The 13191-nt window shown below is 36.8% G+C and overlaps 1 protein-coding gene across 4 annotated transcripts in view; it reads left to right on the top strand.

Annotated features, from left to right (window-relative positions):
* Window positions 1-13191, top strand: part of LOC145692622 (phospholipase A2-like) — a 109242-nt gene that overhangs the window by 49766 nt on the left and 46285 nt on the right. For all 4 annotated transcript variants that reach the window (XM_081767950.1, XM_081767948.1, XM_081767947.1 and 1 more), the window contains 2 exons: window positions 3956-4115; window positions 7306-7458. In XM_081767950.1, the coding sequence (XP_081624076.1) occupies window positions 3956-4115; window positions 7306-7458 (313 nt within the window). The remainder of the gene's footprint in view (window positions 1-3955; window positions 4116-7305; window positions 7459-13191) is intronic.

Here is a 13191-nt window from a genome sequence, read left to right as displayed (position 1 = left end):
ATTAAGGATGATTAAGGATGATGGAAGAATTGGTGGGATGAGAATGTAGTAGGAAACGGATCATTAAGGATGATTAAGGATGATGGAAGAATTGGTGGAATTAGAATGTAGTAGGAAACGGATGATTAAGGATGATTAAGGGTGATGGAAGAATTGGTGGAATGAGAATGTAGTAGGAAACGGATGATTAAGGATGATGGAAGAATGGGTGGAATGAGAATGTAGTAGGAAACGGATGATTAAGGATGATTAAGGATGATAGAAGAATTGGTGGAATGAGAATGTAGTAGGAAACGGATGATTAAGGATGATGGAAGAATTGGTGGAATGAGAATGTAGTAGGAAACGGATGATTAAGGATGATTAAGGATGATGGAAGAATTGGTGGAATGAGAATGTAGTAGGAAACGGATGATTAAGGATGATGGAAGAATTGGTGGAATGAGAATGTAGTAGGAAACGGATGATTAAGGATGATTAAGGGAGATGGAAGAATTGGTGGAATGAGAATGTAGTAGGAAACGGATGATTAAGGATGATTAAGGGTGATGGAAGAATTGGTGGAATGAGAATGTAGTAGGAAACGGATGATTAAGGATGATGGAAGAATTGGTGGAATGAGAATGTAGTAGGAAACGGATGATTAAGGATGATGGAAGAATTGGTGGAATGAGAATGTAGTAGGAAACGGATGATTAAGGATGATTAAGGGTGATGGAAGAATTGGTGGAATGAGAATGTAGTAGGAAACGGATGATTAAGGATGATTAAGGATGATGGAAGAATTGGTGGAATGAGAATGTAGTAGGAAACGGATGATTAAGGATGATGGAAGAATTGGTGGAATGAGAATGTAGTAGGAAACGGATGATTAAGGATGATTAAGGGAGATGGAAGAATTGGTGGAATGAGAATGTAGTAGGAAACGGATGATTAAGGATGATTAAGGATGATGGAAGAATTGGTGGAATGAGAATGTAGTAGGAAACGGATGATTAAGGATGATTAAGGATGATGGAAGAATTGGTGGAATGAGAATGTAGTAGGAAACGGATGATTAAGGATGATGGAAGAATTGGTGGAATGAGAATGTAGTAGGAAACGGATGATTAAGGATGATTAAGGATGATAGAAGAATTGGTGGAATGAGAATGTAGTAGGAAACGGATGATTAAGGATGATTAAGGGTGATGGAAGAATTGGTGGAATGAGAATGTAGTAGGAAACGGATGATTAAGGATGATGGAAGAATTGGTGGAATGAGAATGTAGTAGGAAACGGATGATTAAGGATGATTAAGGGAGATGGAAGAATTGGTGGAATGAGAATGTAGTAGGAAACGGATGATTAAGGATGATTAAGGATGATGGAAGAATTGGTGGAATGAGAATGTAGTAGGAAACGGATGATTAAGGATGATTAAGGATGATGGAAGAATTGGTGGAATGAGAATGTAGTAGGAAACGGATGATTAAGGATGATGGAAGAATTGGTGGAATGAGAATGTAGTAGGAAACGGATGATTAAGGATGATTAAGGATGATAGAAGAATTGGTGGAATGAGAATGTAGTAGGAAACGGATGATTAAGGATGATTAAGGGTGATGGAAGAATTGGTGGAATGAGAATGTAGTAGGAAACGGATGATTAAGGATGATGGAAGAATTGGTGGAATGAGAATGTAGTAGGAAACGGATGATTAAGGATGATGGAAGAATTGGTGGAATGAGAATGTAGTAGGAAACGGATGATTAAGGATGATTAAGGGTGATGGAAGAATTGGTGGAATGAGAATGTAGTAGGAAACGGATGATTAAGGATGATTAAGGATGATGGAAGAATTGGTGGAATGAGAATGTAGTAGGAAACGGATGATTAAGGATGATGGAAGAATTGGTGGAATGAGAATGTAGTAGGAAACGGATGATTAAGGATGATTAAGGATGATGGAAGAATTGGTGGAATGAGAATGTAGTAGGAAACGGATGATTAAGGATGATGGAAGAATTGGTGGAATGAGAATGTAGTAGGAAACGGATGATTAAGGATGATTAAGGGAGATGGAAGAATTGGTGGAATGAGAATGTAGTAGGAAACGGATGATTAAGGATGATTAAGGATGATGGAAAATTGGTGGGATGAGAATGTAGAAGGAAACAGAAGTAGCCATGAACACCATGTTGTTCCCCACAAACTTAATTGACCAGGGTTCGAACCACAGACCTCACGCAACAGAGGTAAGGCTCTACCACTGAGCCTCCATGACCTCTACGTCTGTTTTCAAAAAACTAAGCTATATGTATAATCTTCATAGTTTTTACATCTGTTAATCCCATTTTTTTACTGGGTTTAGAAATGGGTTAATTAATTTTTGAATTGGTACGGTTAATTAATTTCCGTTGTTTTGCTACGAGATGATAATATTATTTTTGCGAGTCCTATTAAAATAAACATTGTTTCAGAAGACAGTATTCCGTTCCTACAAACCTAACACCATTTTTAAAATAAGAACATCCATTGAATGTTCTCCTTTATGTGCATGCTTCCCTCAGCCTTTTCTTAAATTCTTTGGCGATGTTTCCGTACGAAAGATTTTTTTGTTTTGTTTTGTTTTCAGACGCTCTCTTCGATTGTACTTTCTGGTTTTCACATATTGTTTCCAACTATTTTCGTTTCTTATGTAACAGAATTCCAGCATCTCTTAGGCGGCGATCTCTTTAGATTTTATTTTTATTCATACTTTCTTTTGCTGTGCATTTTATGATTAAAAACTTGGTTTACCAAAAATTCCTATAAATATACAGTATGACTGTCAATGTGTCCATCCAGAGAACACAATGTCTTAGGAATCACCATCAATTGCCCAGAATATAGAGGGTCAAAGCATCAACCTTAGGGGGGGGGCAGAAGTAAGACCGTTTCTTTCTTTCTTTTTTTTTTTTTTGTTAAGTGATGTTCAAAATATTTGTTAAGTTGAAAACAATCCTGTGGAAGATCAGGAAGCAGTGTTGTCATCAACAACGGAAGGCGGGCAGATTTGAGGCTTATTCTGGGGGTGGGGGGGCATCAATTTCATACCACTTTCCTTTGTGGCAATCGGACAGAAATCACCATATTTTTCCCAAAAAACACATTTCATATCGGATTATTGGGGAACAGTCCTCCCAGTTCCAAGATTGGAAGGGACATGTCCCCCTCATCTTCGCCGGGATTTGCGCCAGTGGGTCATAGGTTAGAATATAGAGGGTTCGTTGATAGAGGTGGTCCATCCAGTTACTCCCGAGATATAGTAATTAAAAATCAGTTTCGCATGCATTGATATGGGGGTAATTATAGACATCCTTGCTTGATAGGCTACCCGTAGTGCCATTGAGACTAGCAGGTTAGTATAGTGCTCAGGTGGTAAAATACTATGCGTGCGTGCAGTACAACTAAATTCCTTTCTACTTCACGAATCTAAAGACTGGAACATTTTCTGTTTTCCAATGTTCATTTGTCTTAAAGTATTCATGACTTAATTTGAAGTAAAATGCTATATTTAAGCGTAGTCTTGGTGATATTTAGCTTCTTAAGAATTTTAATTTATCAGAAACCAAAACAAAGTCCTATATATGTTGACACTGCTACGTGTTCTTATAGTTTTTTTTTTTTTTAGTTTCACATCATCATTTTGTTCTTGTTGGACAAGTTTCAAATGTTATACAATCTTATAATAACACAATAAATTCGCAATTTAGGTAAGACAACACGCTTAAGTCAACATATAAGCTGTGGAGAGGAGGGAGTATTGCAGATCAAGAACTACGGAATAAATTTAAAACTGTATATTTATTTTTTGTTGGTGGTAAAGGATAGAATTTAAGCAAGAACGTACCACTGCTGTCAAAAGGAATACAGTATCTGATGGCGGTGCAAGTATATAACTGAATATGTGAACGTTAGTTGTTCGTTGCAGGAACTAAATGGTGTGGCCCTGGGAACATAGCCGCTGACTACAACGACCTCGGGCGTTTCAAGAACGAAGACCTCTGCTGTCGAGAGCACGATCATTGCCAACAATCACTTAATCCTGGTGAATGCAGACTAGGTCTCTGCAACGATTCTCCATTTACAAGGTAACAATGCGTCTCTTATTATAAGATATGTTATAATATTACTGTGCACGTTTATTTTAGAGAGACACAAAGACTATGGTGCCTCCTATCTCTTGTAAAAAAAAAAATGTACTTCTTATGCCTCAAGGCAGTTATTTCCTACTGAATGTGCCGTTACATCGTTCCTGCTGCCTTTCTATTAAACCACATACAGAGGATTTTGATTTTTAATTTGATTTGAGTCCAGCATCTCTGTCAGCAGCGAAGCAATATGAGACGTAAATGTACAGTTTAACGTTGATTTTGAACAACATGGACTCCCGCCGAGTCTCCCACGCCATATGTGGACATGAAAAAAATCCGGCAGGCAGACTGACGTTGATAAAACACAGTGGTTAGAGGCCAACGACAAAGTATAGTGTAGTCGATGGTTTGGTAGGCAGCCTTCTTGTGGATCCATGACTGTCTGTACACTGTCAACGCTTATTTGTTATTTCACCAACGGCCTTTCTTTCCCCATTGAATTTCTCTCTGCTATTTCTCTGATTGTGAAACCGCGCTCGTGCGTCATACACCGACCAGTTCCAAATGACTACAATGAGGAGATGTGTTTGATTAGGAGAACGTACAGTCTTTTTCAAAAAGTCTTGGGCGCCCCCGTTCCTTGATAAATTGATATTCTGATAAGAATTCGTAACAAATTGTAAGACTTCGGCTTTAACGTTCTCAATCAGCCAAACAAAATTACATTTAATTCCAACTGTGAATAAGATTTCAGAACCTTACAAAGGAAGTAGGTAGCTATAATCGTTTCCAATAAGACTGTTCACGTAGTTTAAATTCACTTTACATATTCGAAAAATAAATAACTACAAGGGTATTTCGAAAAGTTTGGAGGCTGACGCTGAAATATCACAGCACTGATAATAATATGTTCTTGGCGTATAGTGCCATCTATGGAAGAAATAATATATCATTTTCAACTGTCTTCCTAAGTCATTTTTTTGAGGCAGACATTTTTATCTGTTGCTATGATTTGACCTCGTATAGCACATGGCAATACTCCAGTTGACATGTTTCTTGTGGCATGGCTATGGTCAAATATTGTGGCTTCGAAGAGATTCAGTACCCACTCTACATCTTGGATTTAGCACTGCAACCTTGACAAAAGCAGCCGCGTGAACTGGAGCATAATCATGCAGTAGGCGAGCTCAAATCCCAGTGACTGATTTCCAATGACTGCCTCCAAGGAACTAACATGGCCTAACAGTCCATACTGATAAATTATTTGATCTATAGACGGCACTCTATGCCATCAAATAGCTTATAACCGGTGGCGCGACATTTTAGTATTATGCCTAAAATTTTGGAAATGCTCTGGTATAAATATATTCCACCTTTGAATCAAAGTCCTCTTTGCCTTAAATTTTGCAAATTAAGTTCACGTTAGTTAAATTTTGATTATGTTAACTGCCCTTTGGTAAATAACCTTTGGCTTACTCTGCTTCAGTTAGATTCACAAACTTAAGCTTCGTTTGTTTCGGTAAGTGTAGGCTAGTTATGTTACGATAGTATCTGATTATCAAGTTCGTGTTGTGTAAGTTAGATTTGTTTAGTTTCAGCTACGTTATCATAGATTAAGTTAACTTTGATAATAACAGCTTAGATTAACTTCGGAAATTTTAACTTAGATTATCATGGATTAGTTTCTGCTTTAGTCTAGCCCAGTGTTTCCAATCTGTGGTCTGCGGATGCCCAGGGGTCTACGGGATACTTAAAATTTATTCTAGCATATTCCTTATACGGAGGATATTTGTAATGCAATTTAACCTAGGGTTCAACTAATTGAGAAGAATAGAATATAAATGATAGAAGAAGGAATAGAAAAATATTAACCTATGCTATTTGCACCATTCATCACACTAGGTAATTATATCATAATATTGGCCAAATTGGTATGATGGTGTTTATTCGCATATTTCCATTGACAGCAAATGAAAATGAAATGAAATCTTTAAGTTTAAAGTTCCACGGTTATGCCGGTTAGGCTGAAGGAGACGCTGATAATGAGAAATCAGTGAAATGGTGGAATGAAGAAAGTGGGAGGAAACGGGAGAACCCCGAGAAAACCCATGAGCACGGTGTTTGTCCACCACAAAGTCCACATCCATTGACAGCAATATTGGATTATCATAAATGGTACATTTACTGGTAGTATTGTAAAAATGGTACATATCACTTCATTTTTATATCTAAAATATATTTTTAAAAGATCATTTTTCATTTCATGCAGGGCGAAGAAGAATTAATAGTTGGTACATCAGAAAGATTGGGAAATGCTGGTTTAGCTTTTAATACCTTTCGAAAAGCAATTGATTAATTATGACGTTACTCAATTATGAGCTTTGAAGGCACTAGAATAGATTGAAAATAAGCTTTCTACAGTCATTATATTAGGAGATTCCACTATAAGGAGTACAATCAAACCTACACCAATTAGATTCATAAGACAATTTGAACGACGAACAGGCAATTATCAGCATAAACAGGAATTGTGTAGGCGTTAGAACCAGTGGTGGATTTATAAGTTAAAAACTGGAGGGTTCAGCCAAAACCCAGACTATGAAATGTATATCATAAGTTTACCATGAACTTTCAAAAATATATAAATAATAATTTCAATTATTTTTAACACTCATAAAACTGGGGGTTAAGGGTCCCCGGCCCCGCCCTAGATCCGCCACTGGTTAGACCTGTAACCCAAAGAAATAAACTCTGCTGGATAGTAAAAAAGGATCAAGCACTAGAAGTTTCAATTTGGTCCGATATATGTCACCTGATGAAGGATATTTGCTGTCATCTAATGGCGAGATTATATGGTAAATAAACAACTACCTTTAAAGGTATCATATGAAGAGAATGCCTCGATTAAGAACTCGTCTGAGATATTAGTTGTATCTATCAATTGCGACAAATAGAATTTAAGAATTCGGTTCCATTCGAGAGTTATTGTGTGGAATAACTGACTTATAGATCTCCTAACATTGATCTTATTAGTCCCACTTGCGGGATCCTAATAACATAATTCCCTCTGCATTATGTATCAATACTCTAATTTTATCTATTACAATCTAACAGACTTCAATATTGTTTACAATAGCATAAGTTCATATTCACCCATTTTACATATCTGTTTATTATCTTCTTACAGATCTCATTGTGACTGCGATGAAAAGTTTAAATCCTGCCTGCAGCACGTGAAGTCTCATATCGCCAATACGATTGGGTACTTATTCTTCAACCTGGCGGAGGTCAAGTGCTTCCGAGAGGAATATCCAATTGTTGGATGCCTCCGATGGGGAGGGTGAGTATGCATATACTGTATTCTGCTTGAACCAACTTTCACATACACTCTTGAAATACATTGTAATAAGTAACACTGAATAATAATAACAACGACGATGAGGAAGACACTGGATGGAATATGACCAGGGCATATAAAGAAAGGTACCATCCCGGCATTCGCCAGACGAAATATTATGCGAAAAGTATCAGAATAGGCAGCCATCCAATTTGAATCCAAACCTGCTCTTTGTGAAAGTTGAACGTATGTAATCCGACATACAGACTGTTATCTTTAAACCGAACAATGCCGATATTGTTTGTACATCCAGTTAATGACTAACTCGTACCATTTTTACACACTTTATCCTAGCGGATACGTGGGAATGTCAAATACCGAATCAGATGCAGCAAATAGTAATCGACACCTATAGGTATGCAACCATGCCTGGCACAACCACCCACCAAGACTTTCAGCTTAGTTCCTTTTAGCAAATGTTTCGGTATAGTCTGAAGAACATTTGGGCGAAGTGTAACCTTTCAGTCAGAAACTGCAGAGTTCACTAAAAATTTTGGCTCTTAACCACCGGACTATATGTATTATAGTGGTTATTGAGCGAGCTTTATTTAACATCGAACTGTGAGTATGTGCAATTCTCCATAGGATATCTGGACAACGAAGTACCATCATAATCAAAACATACACATCAATAACTCAGATTATAATACATTAATAAATTTCCTCTTTGTTGAAAACTAAATTCATTGGATTCTCACAATGAATATTTCCTCAAGAATAAGGCATACGTATTTAATTTGCACTAATTTTGTCATTTTCAAGAATGTGATTAGGTTAAGGGTTAACCTGTTCCACTCAGTCAAGATCAGGAAATGGCGTTTGTTATGCATATTCAAAATTAATATTTCTACTTTTTTTTGAGTGATTTGAGTGTAACTTAACCTTTTAAATTTAACATAATCATAAAACTTCACTTCTCCAATTTTTTGAAGTTCAGTCGTGAATATTGAGTCATTAGTCGGCTTCTCTCCTATTTAGAGAAAGAGAAAGTGAGTTTTATTACAATGTTGTTTTAAAATTTAGATATAATATTTCAAAATACTTTGATTGCGTGTTCCTAATATTATCAGTTTATTTCACTGTTCTTCTATATTTTCTTTAAAAAATCTATACATTTTAAATATAAAATTTTAGGAAACTTTTAAATTATGTAATTTTTATCTTAGTTTAGAAATGTAATAATATTTTGTTACCATTTATGATTTAGGCTTACTATTTGTACAAATAGGTATTTTGATTATTACACTGTTCAACAACGAAAATGTAAATTGAACAATATCACTTAATTATGGTTGATTTTGTGGTGCTGATCACGAATGTGAAAGCGGAAATCGAATATTAGCTCTGGTTTTTGTTTTACACTAATATCCAAAAATAACATAATAGTGAATATATTCGATTTATTTGGAGTATAAATGTCCCTGATCTGACAACACTGGAGGAACCATAGACCCTACAGATTCTTTCTATTCTTTATCACAGTTGTGTTTTGCTATTGTGCAAAACAACAACGCTATTGCTTTTATCAGAGTTGTCAATGTGACTTTCTTGTAGTGCTGCTTATAAAAAGACACAGTTCTACAAGAGTATTTCTGAACAGTTCCTCTGAGTTGCTTGAAATCTCATTTTGAGTGAGTGTTTGAATAGACGGCCTCGGACAAGGACTGATAACTTGGCACGACCTCAGCAAAAGAAAATGGACATGAGATTTGGAACATGGAATACTAGGAGTATTTATAGAGCAGGCGCGTTAAAATCCGTAACGAGGGAGTTAGAGAAATACACGATGGACGTAGTAGGAGTTCAGAAAGTTAGGTGGGAAGGAAATGGATCTGTGAATTCCGGAAATTTTACGTTCTTTTACGGGGAAGGAAATAAAAATCACCAGTTAGGAACAGGGTTTTTTGTTCATAAACATATATTGCCAGCAATTAAACGGGTTGAATTTGTTACTGACAGACTTTCTTTTATTACTCCTAAGGGACGGTGGTGTGACATTATTGTTTTAAATGTATATGCTCCAACTGAAGATAAGGATGAGATATAAAAGACAGTTTTTACGAAGAAGTGGAACGGATATTTGACCAACTTCCGCGATACCATATGAAAATTCTATTAGGGGATTTCAATGCGAAGGTAGGACGAGAGGATATTTTCAAACCGATTATAGGGAACGAAAGTCTGCATAAGGAAAGTAATGACAATGGAATTAGACTCTTGAACTTTGCAACGTCTAAAAACCTAATCGTGAAGAGTACAAAATTCCCACATCGCGACATTCATAAATACACTTGGACATCACCAGACGGGAAAACACATAATGAAATTGATCACGTTTTAGTAGATAGAAGAAGGCAATCTAGCATAATTGATGTTCGGTCGTTTAGAGGGGCCGATTGTGACACTGACCACTACCTGGTAGCGGCGATAATACGAGAGAGGTTATCGTTGAATAAAGGTAATATTCATTGTCCGAAAACGGAGAGATTCAATTTAAAGAAATTAGAGGAGAGCCAGGTAAGAGAGGAATACCAGATTGAAGTTTCGAATAGATTCTCGGTTTTAGAAGATTCGGAGTGCACTAGTGTTTAGGATACCTGGATTGAAATTAGAGATAACATTAAAATTTCAGCAAAGGAAAAATTGGGACACGCGGAAATACGTAGGAGCAAACCACGGTTCGACCAGGAATGCATAAAACTAGCAGAGAAGAGAAAACATTCAAAATTACGCTGGCTACAAAATCCGAATGAAATAACTACATAAAATTTCGCAGATATCAGGAGGGAAACTTCCAAAACTTTTAGAACAAAGAAACTCGATTTTCTGAAAGCTAAAATTAAGGAACTTGAAGATAATAGTAAAAATAAAAACATCCGGGACATGTATATGGGAATCAAGGAATTTAAGAAAGGCTATCAACCTCGTGCTTATATATTAAAGAAATCTGACGGTACAGTTCTCACTGACACGGATAGCATCTTAAATAGATGGAAAGATTTCTTTGACGATTTGCTTAACACGCAACCAAAAACTAGTGTGCGTGGAGAAAAGGAGATACACACCGCAGAACCGTATATTCCAGAACCCAACCGAATAGAAGTAGAAACCGCTATAAAGAAATTAAAGAAACACAAATCTCCGGGTGTAGATGAAATTCCGGCTGAGTTAATTTTAGCTGGAGGCGAAAAATTGTGGAACAAGATACACAAGCTCATTCTCCTTATCTGGAACAAGGAAGAATTGTCACAAGAGTGGAAAGAATCAATCATTGTTCCAATTCATAAGCAAGGCGACAAAACTGAGTGTAATAATTATCGAGGCATTTCTCGTCTGTCAACATCCTATAAAATCCTTTCAAACAGTCTATTAGCAAGACTGGCCCCATACGCAGATGAAATTATTGGAGATTATCAATGCGGATTTAGACGAAATCGATCAACTATCGACCAAATATTTACCATTCGCCAAATACTCGAAAAAAAGTGGGAATACAATACCCCGGTACATCAACTATTTATTGATTTTAGAAAGGCGTACGACTCCGTTAGGAGAGAAACATTATACAACGTTCTCATAGAACTTGGAATACCGAAAAAGCTAATTAGATTAATTAAGATATGTTTAAATGAATCCCAAAGTAAAGTCCGAGTAGGAAAATTTTTGTCCACGAGCTTTCACGTCGAAAATGGCCTGAAACGAGGAGATGCATTGTCACCATTATTATTTAACTTCGTTCTGGAATACGCTATAAGGAAAATCAAAGATAGCAACCAGGGCCTACAATTGAACGGTATTCACCAGGTTGTGGCATATGCTGATTATGTAAATTTAATAGGTGATGATAGGAGAACAATAGAAAGAAATGCAGAGATCTTATTAAACGCTTGCAGGGACATGGGTTTAGAAGTAAATGCAGAGAAAACTAAATACATGGAAGTGCGTCGGAACCCTAATACGACAAATTATGGATGCGTTAAAATATTAAATAATACTTTTGATAAAGTGGATAGTTTCAAATATGTAGGATCAATATTAACAGAGGAAAATCATATTCACGAAGAAATTAAATGTCGACTAAAAGCAGGGAATTCATGTTACTAATTGGTTCAAAATCTCTCGTCGTCGCGAATTCTGTCGAGGAATTTGAAGCTTAAAATATATAAAACGATAATCATGCCTGTTGTTCTGTATGGCTTCGAAACATGGTCACTTACTCTGAGGGAAGACCATAGACTGAAAGTATATGAGAACAAGATACTGAGACGAATATTCGGACCCAAGAGGAACGGGGATGGGGAATGGCGGAAACTTCATAACGAGGAATTACATAATTTATACGGTTTACCCAACATTGTTAGGGTCGTCAAGTCTAGAAGGCTTAGGTGGGCGGGTCATGTAGCTAGAATGGAAGAAAGTAGAAACGCTTTCAAAGTCTGGACTGGAAAACGACCATTAGGAAGACCTAGGCGCAGATGGGAGGACAATATAAAGATGGATCACGCAGAGATTGGAATACAAAGTAGAAACTGGATCCAGTTAGCTAAGGCTAGAAGTCAGTGGAGAGTTTTGTGAATGCGGCATTGAACCTCCGGGTTCCATAGGCCATAGAGTTAGGTTAGGTTAGGTTTGAATAGACGAAAATGTCGCGACATTGTGTGAATAGATCGGACAATTTCTGTTACATGTATGGAGAAGTAACATTTTATTCACGAAAGAAGCATATACCACTATTAATAAGAAAAGCTTATGAACTTTATTATGGTAGTAAAATTCGAGGCCAGGACCCCACATTGTTTGTAACACTTGCGCAAGCAATTCGACAAACTGGTAAGAGACGTTCAATGCCTTTTTTAGTGCCTATGATTTGGAGGTAGCCAAGCGACCACATCAAAGATTGATACATTTCTATGGTTCTTTCTGTCCAGAAGGGAAAGGGTTCTTTTTCCCGATGATCAAGAAGTTGTACTTCGTGAACCAAGTACTTCGAACGACCATGACTTTGAGCTAAACGACTTCCCCCCAAGTGAACCACGTAGACTCACTCAAGAAGAGCTAAGTGATTTAATCAGGGATTTAGACCTACCAAAAAGCAAAGCAGAAAATTTAGAATCACGGTTGCAACAATGGAATTTATTGCATGAAGAAGTAAATGTTTCAGTGTATAAGAATTGGGGAAAAGAGTTCACCTCATTTTTACTGTGCAAGACACACTTGTGGCATGTATACGTATATGTGGTCTCATGAAGGCTCTCAAAATTAATTATGATCCTACGGAGTGTAGGTTATACAGTTCATTTGAAAGAATCTTATGAAAATTTGAAACGTTTGCTTCAAGCCATTAAATATTATGATTTTCAGTGGCTCTTTTATGGGGACCTCTAAGTAATACCGGTGTTGATAGGTATTAAGTTAGGGTATACAAAATATTGTTGCTATATTTGTGAGTGGGACTGTAGAGATCGTACATCTCACTACAGCAAAAGTGACTGGAGTACAAGAGAAACACTTTTGCCAGGGGTAAAAATGAGCAACATGAACCACTTGTAGATCGTAAGTGAATTTTGTATCCCATGCTTCATATTAAATTAGGTCTCGTGAAAAGTTTTCTTTAGAGCATGAACCAAGAGGGTGAGGCCTATAAGTACTTAACAGGAAAATTCCCTCGCTTAAGTG

This window comes from Thermobia domestica, chromosome 8 (assembly GCF_964235325.1).
Source record: "Thermobia domestica chromosome 8, izTheDome1.hap1.1, whole genome shotgun sequence".
In the NCBI taxonomy this organism is placed as follows: domain Eukaryota; kingdom Metazoa; phylum Arthropoda; class Insecta; order Zygentoma; family Lepismatidae; genus Thermobia; species Thermobia domestica.
This window is presented reverse-complemented; position numbering and strand designations above follow the sequence as displayed.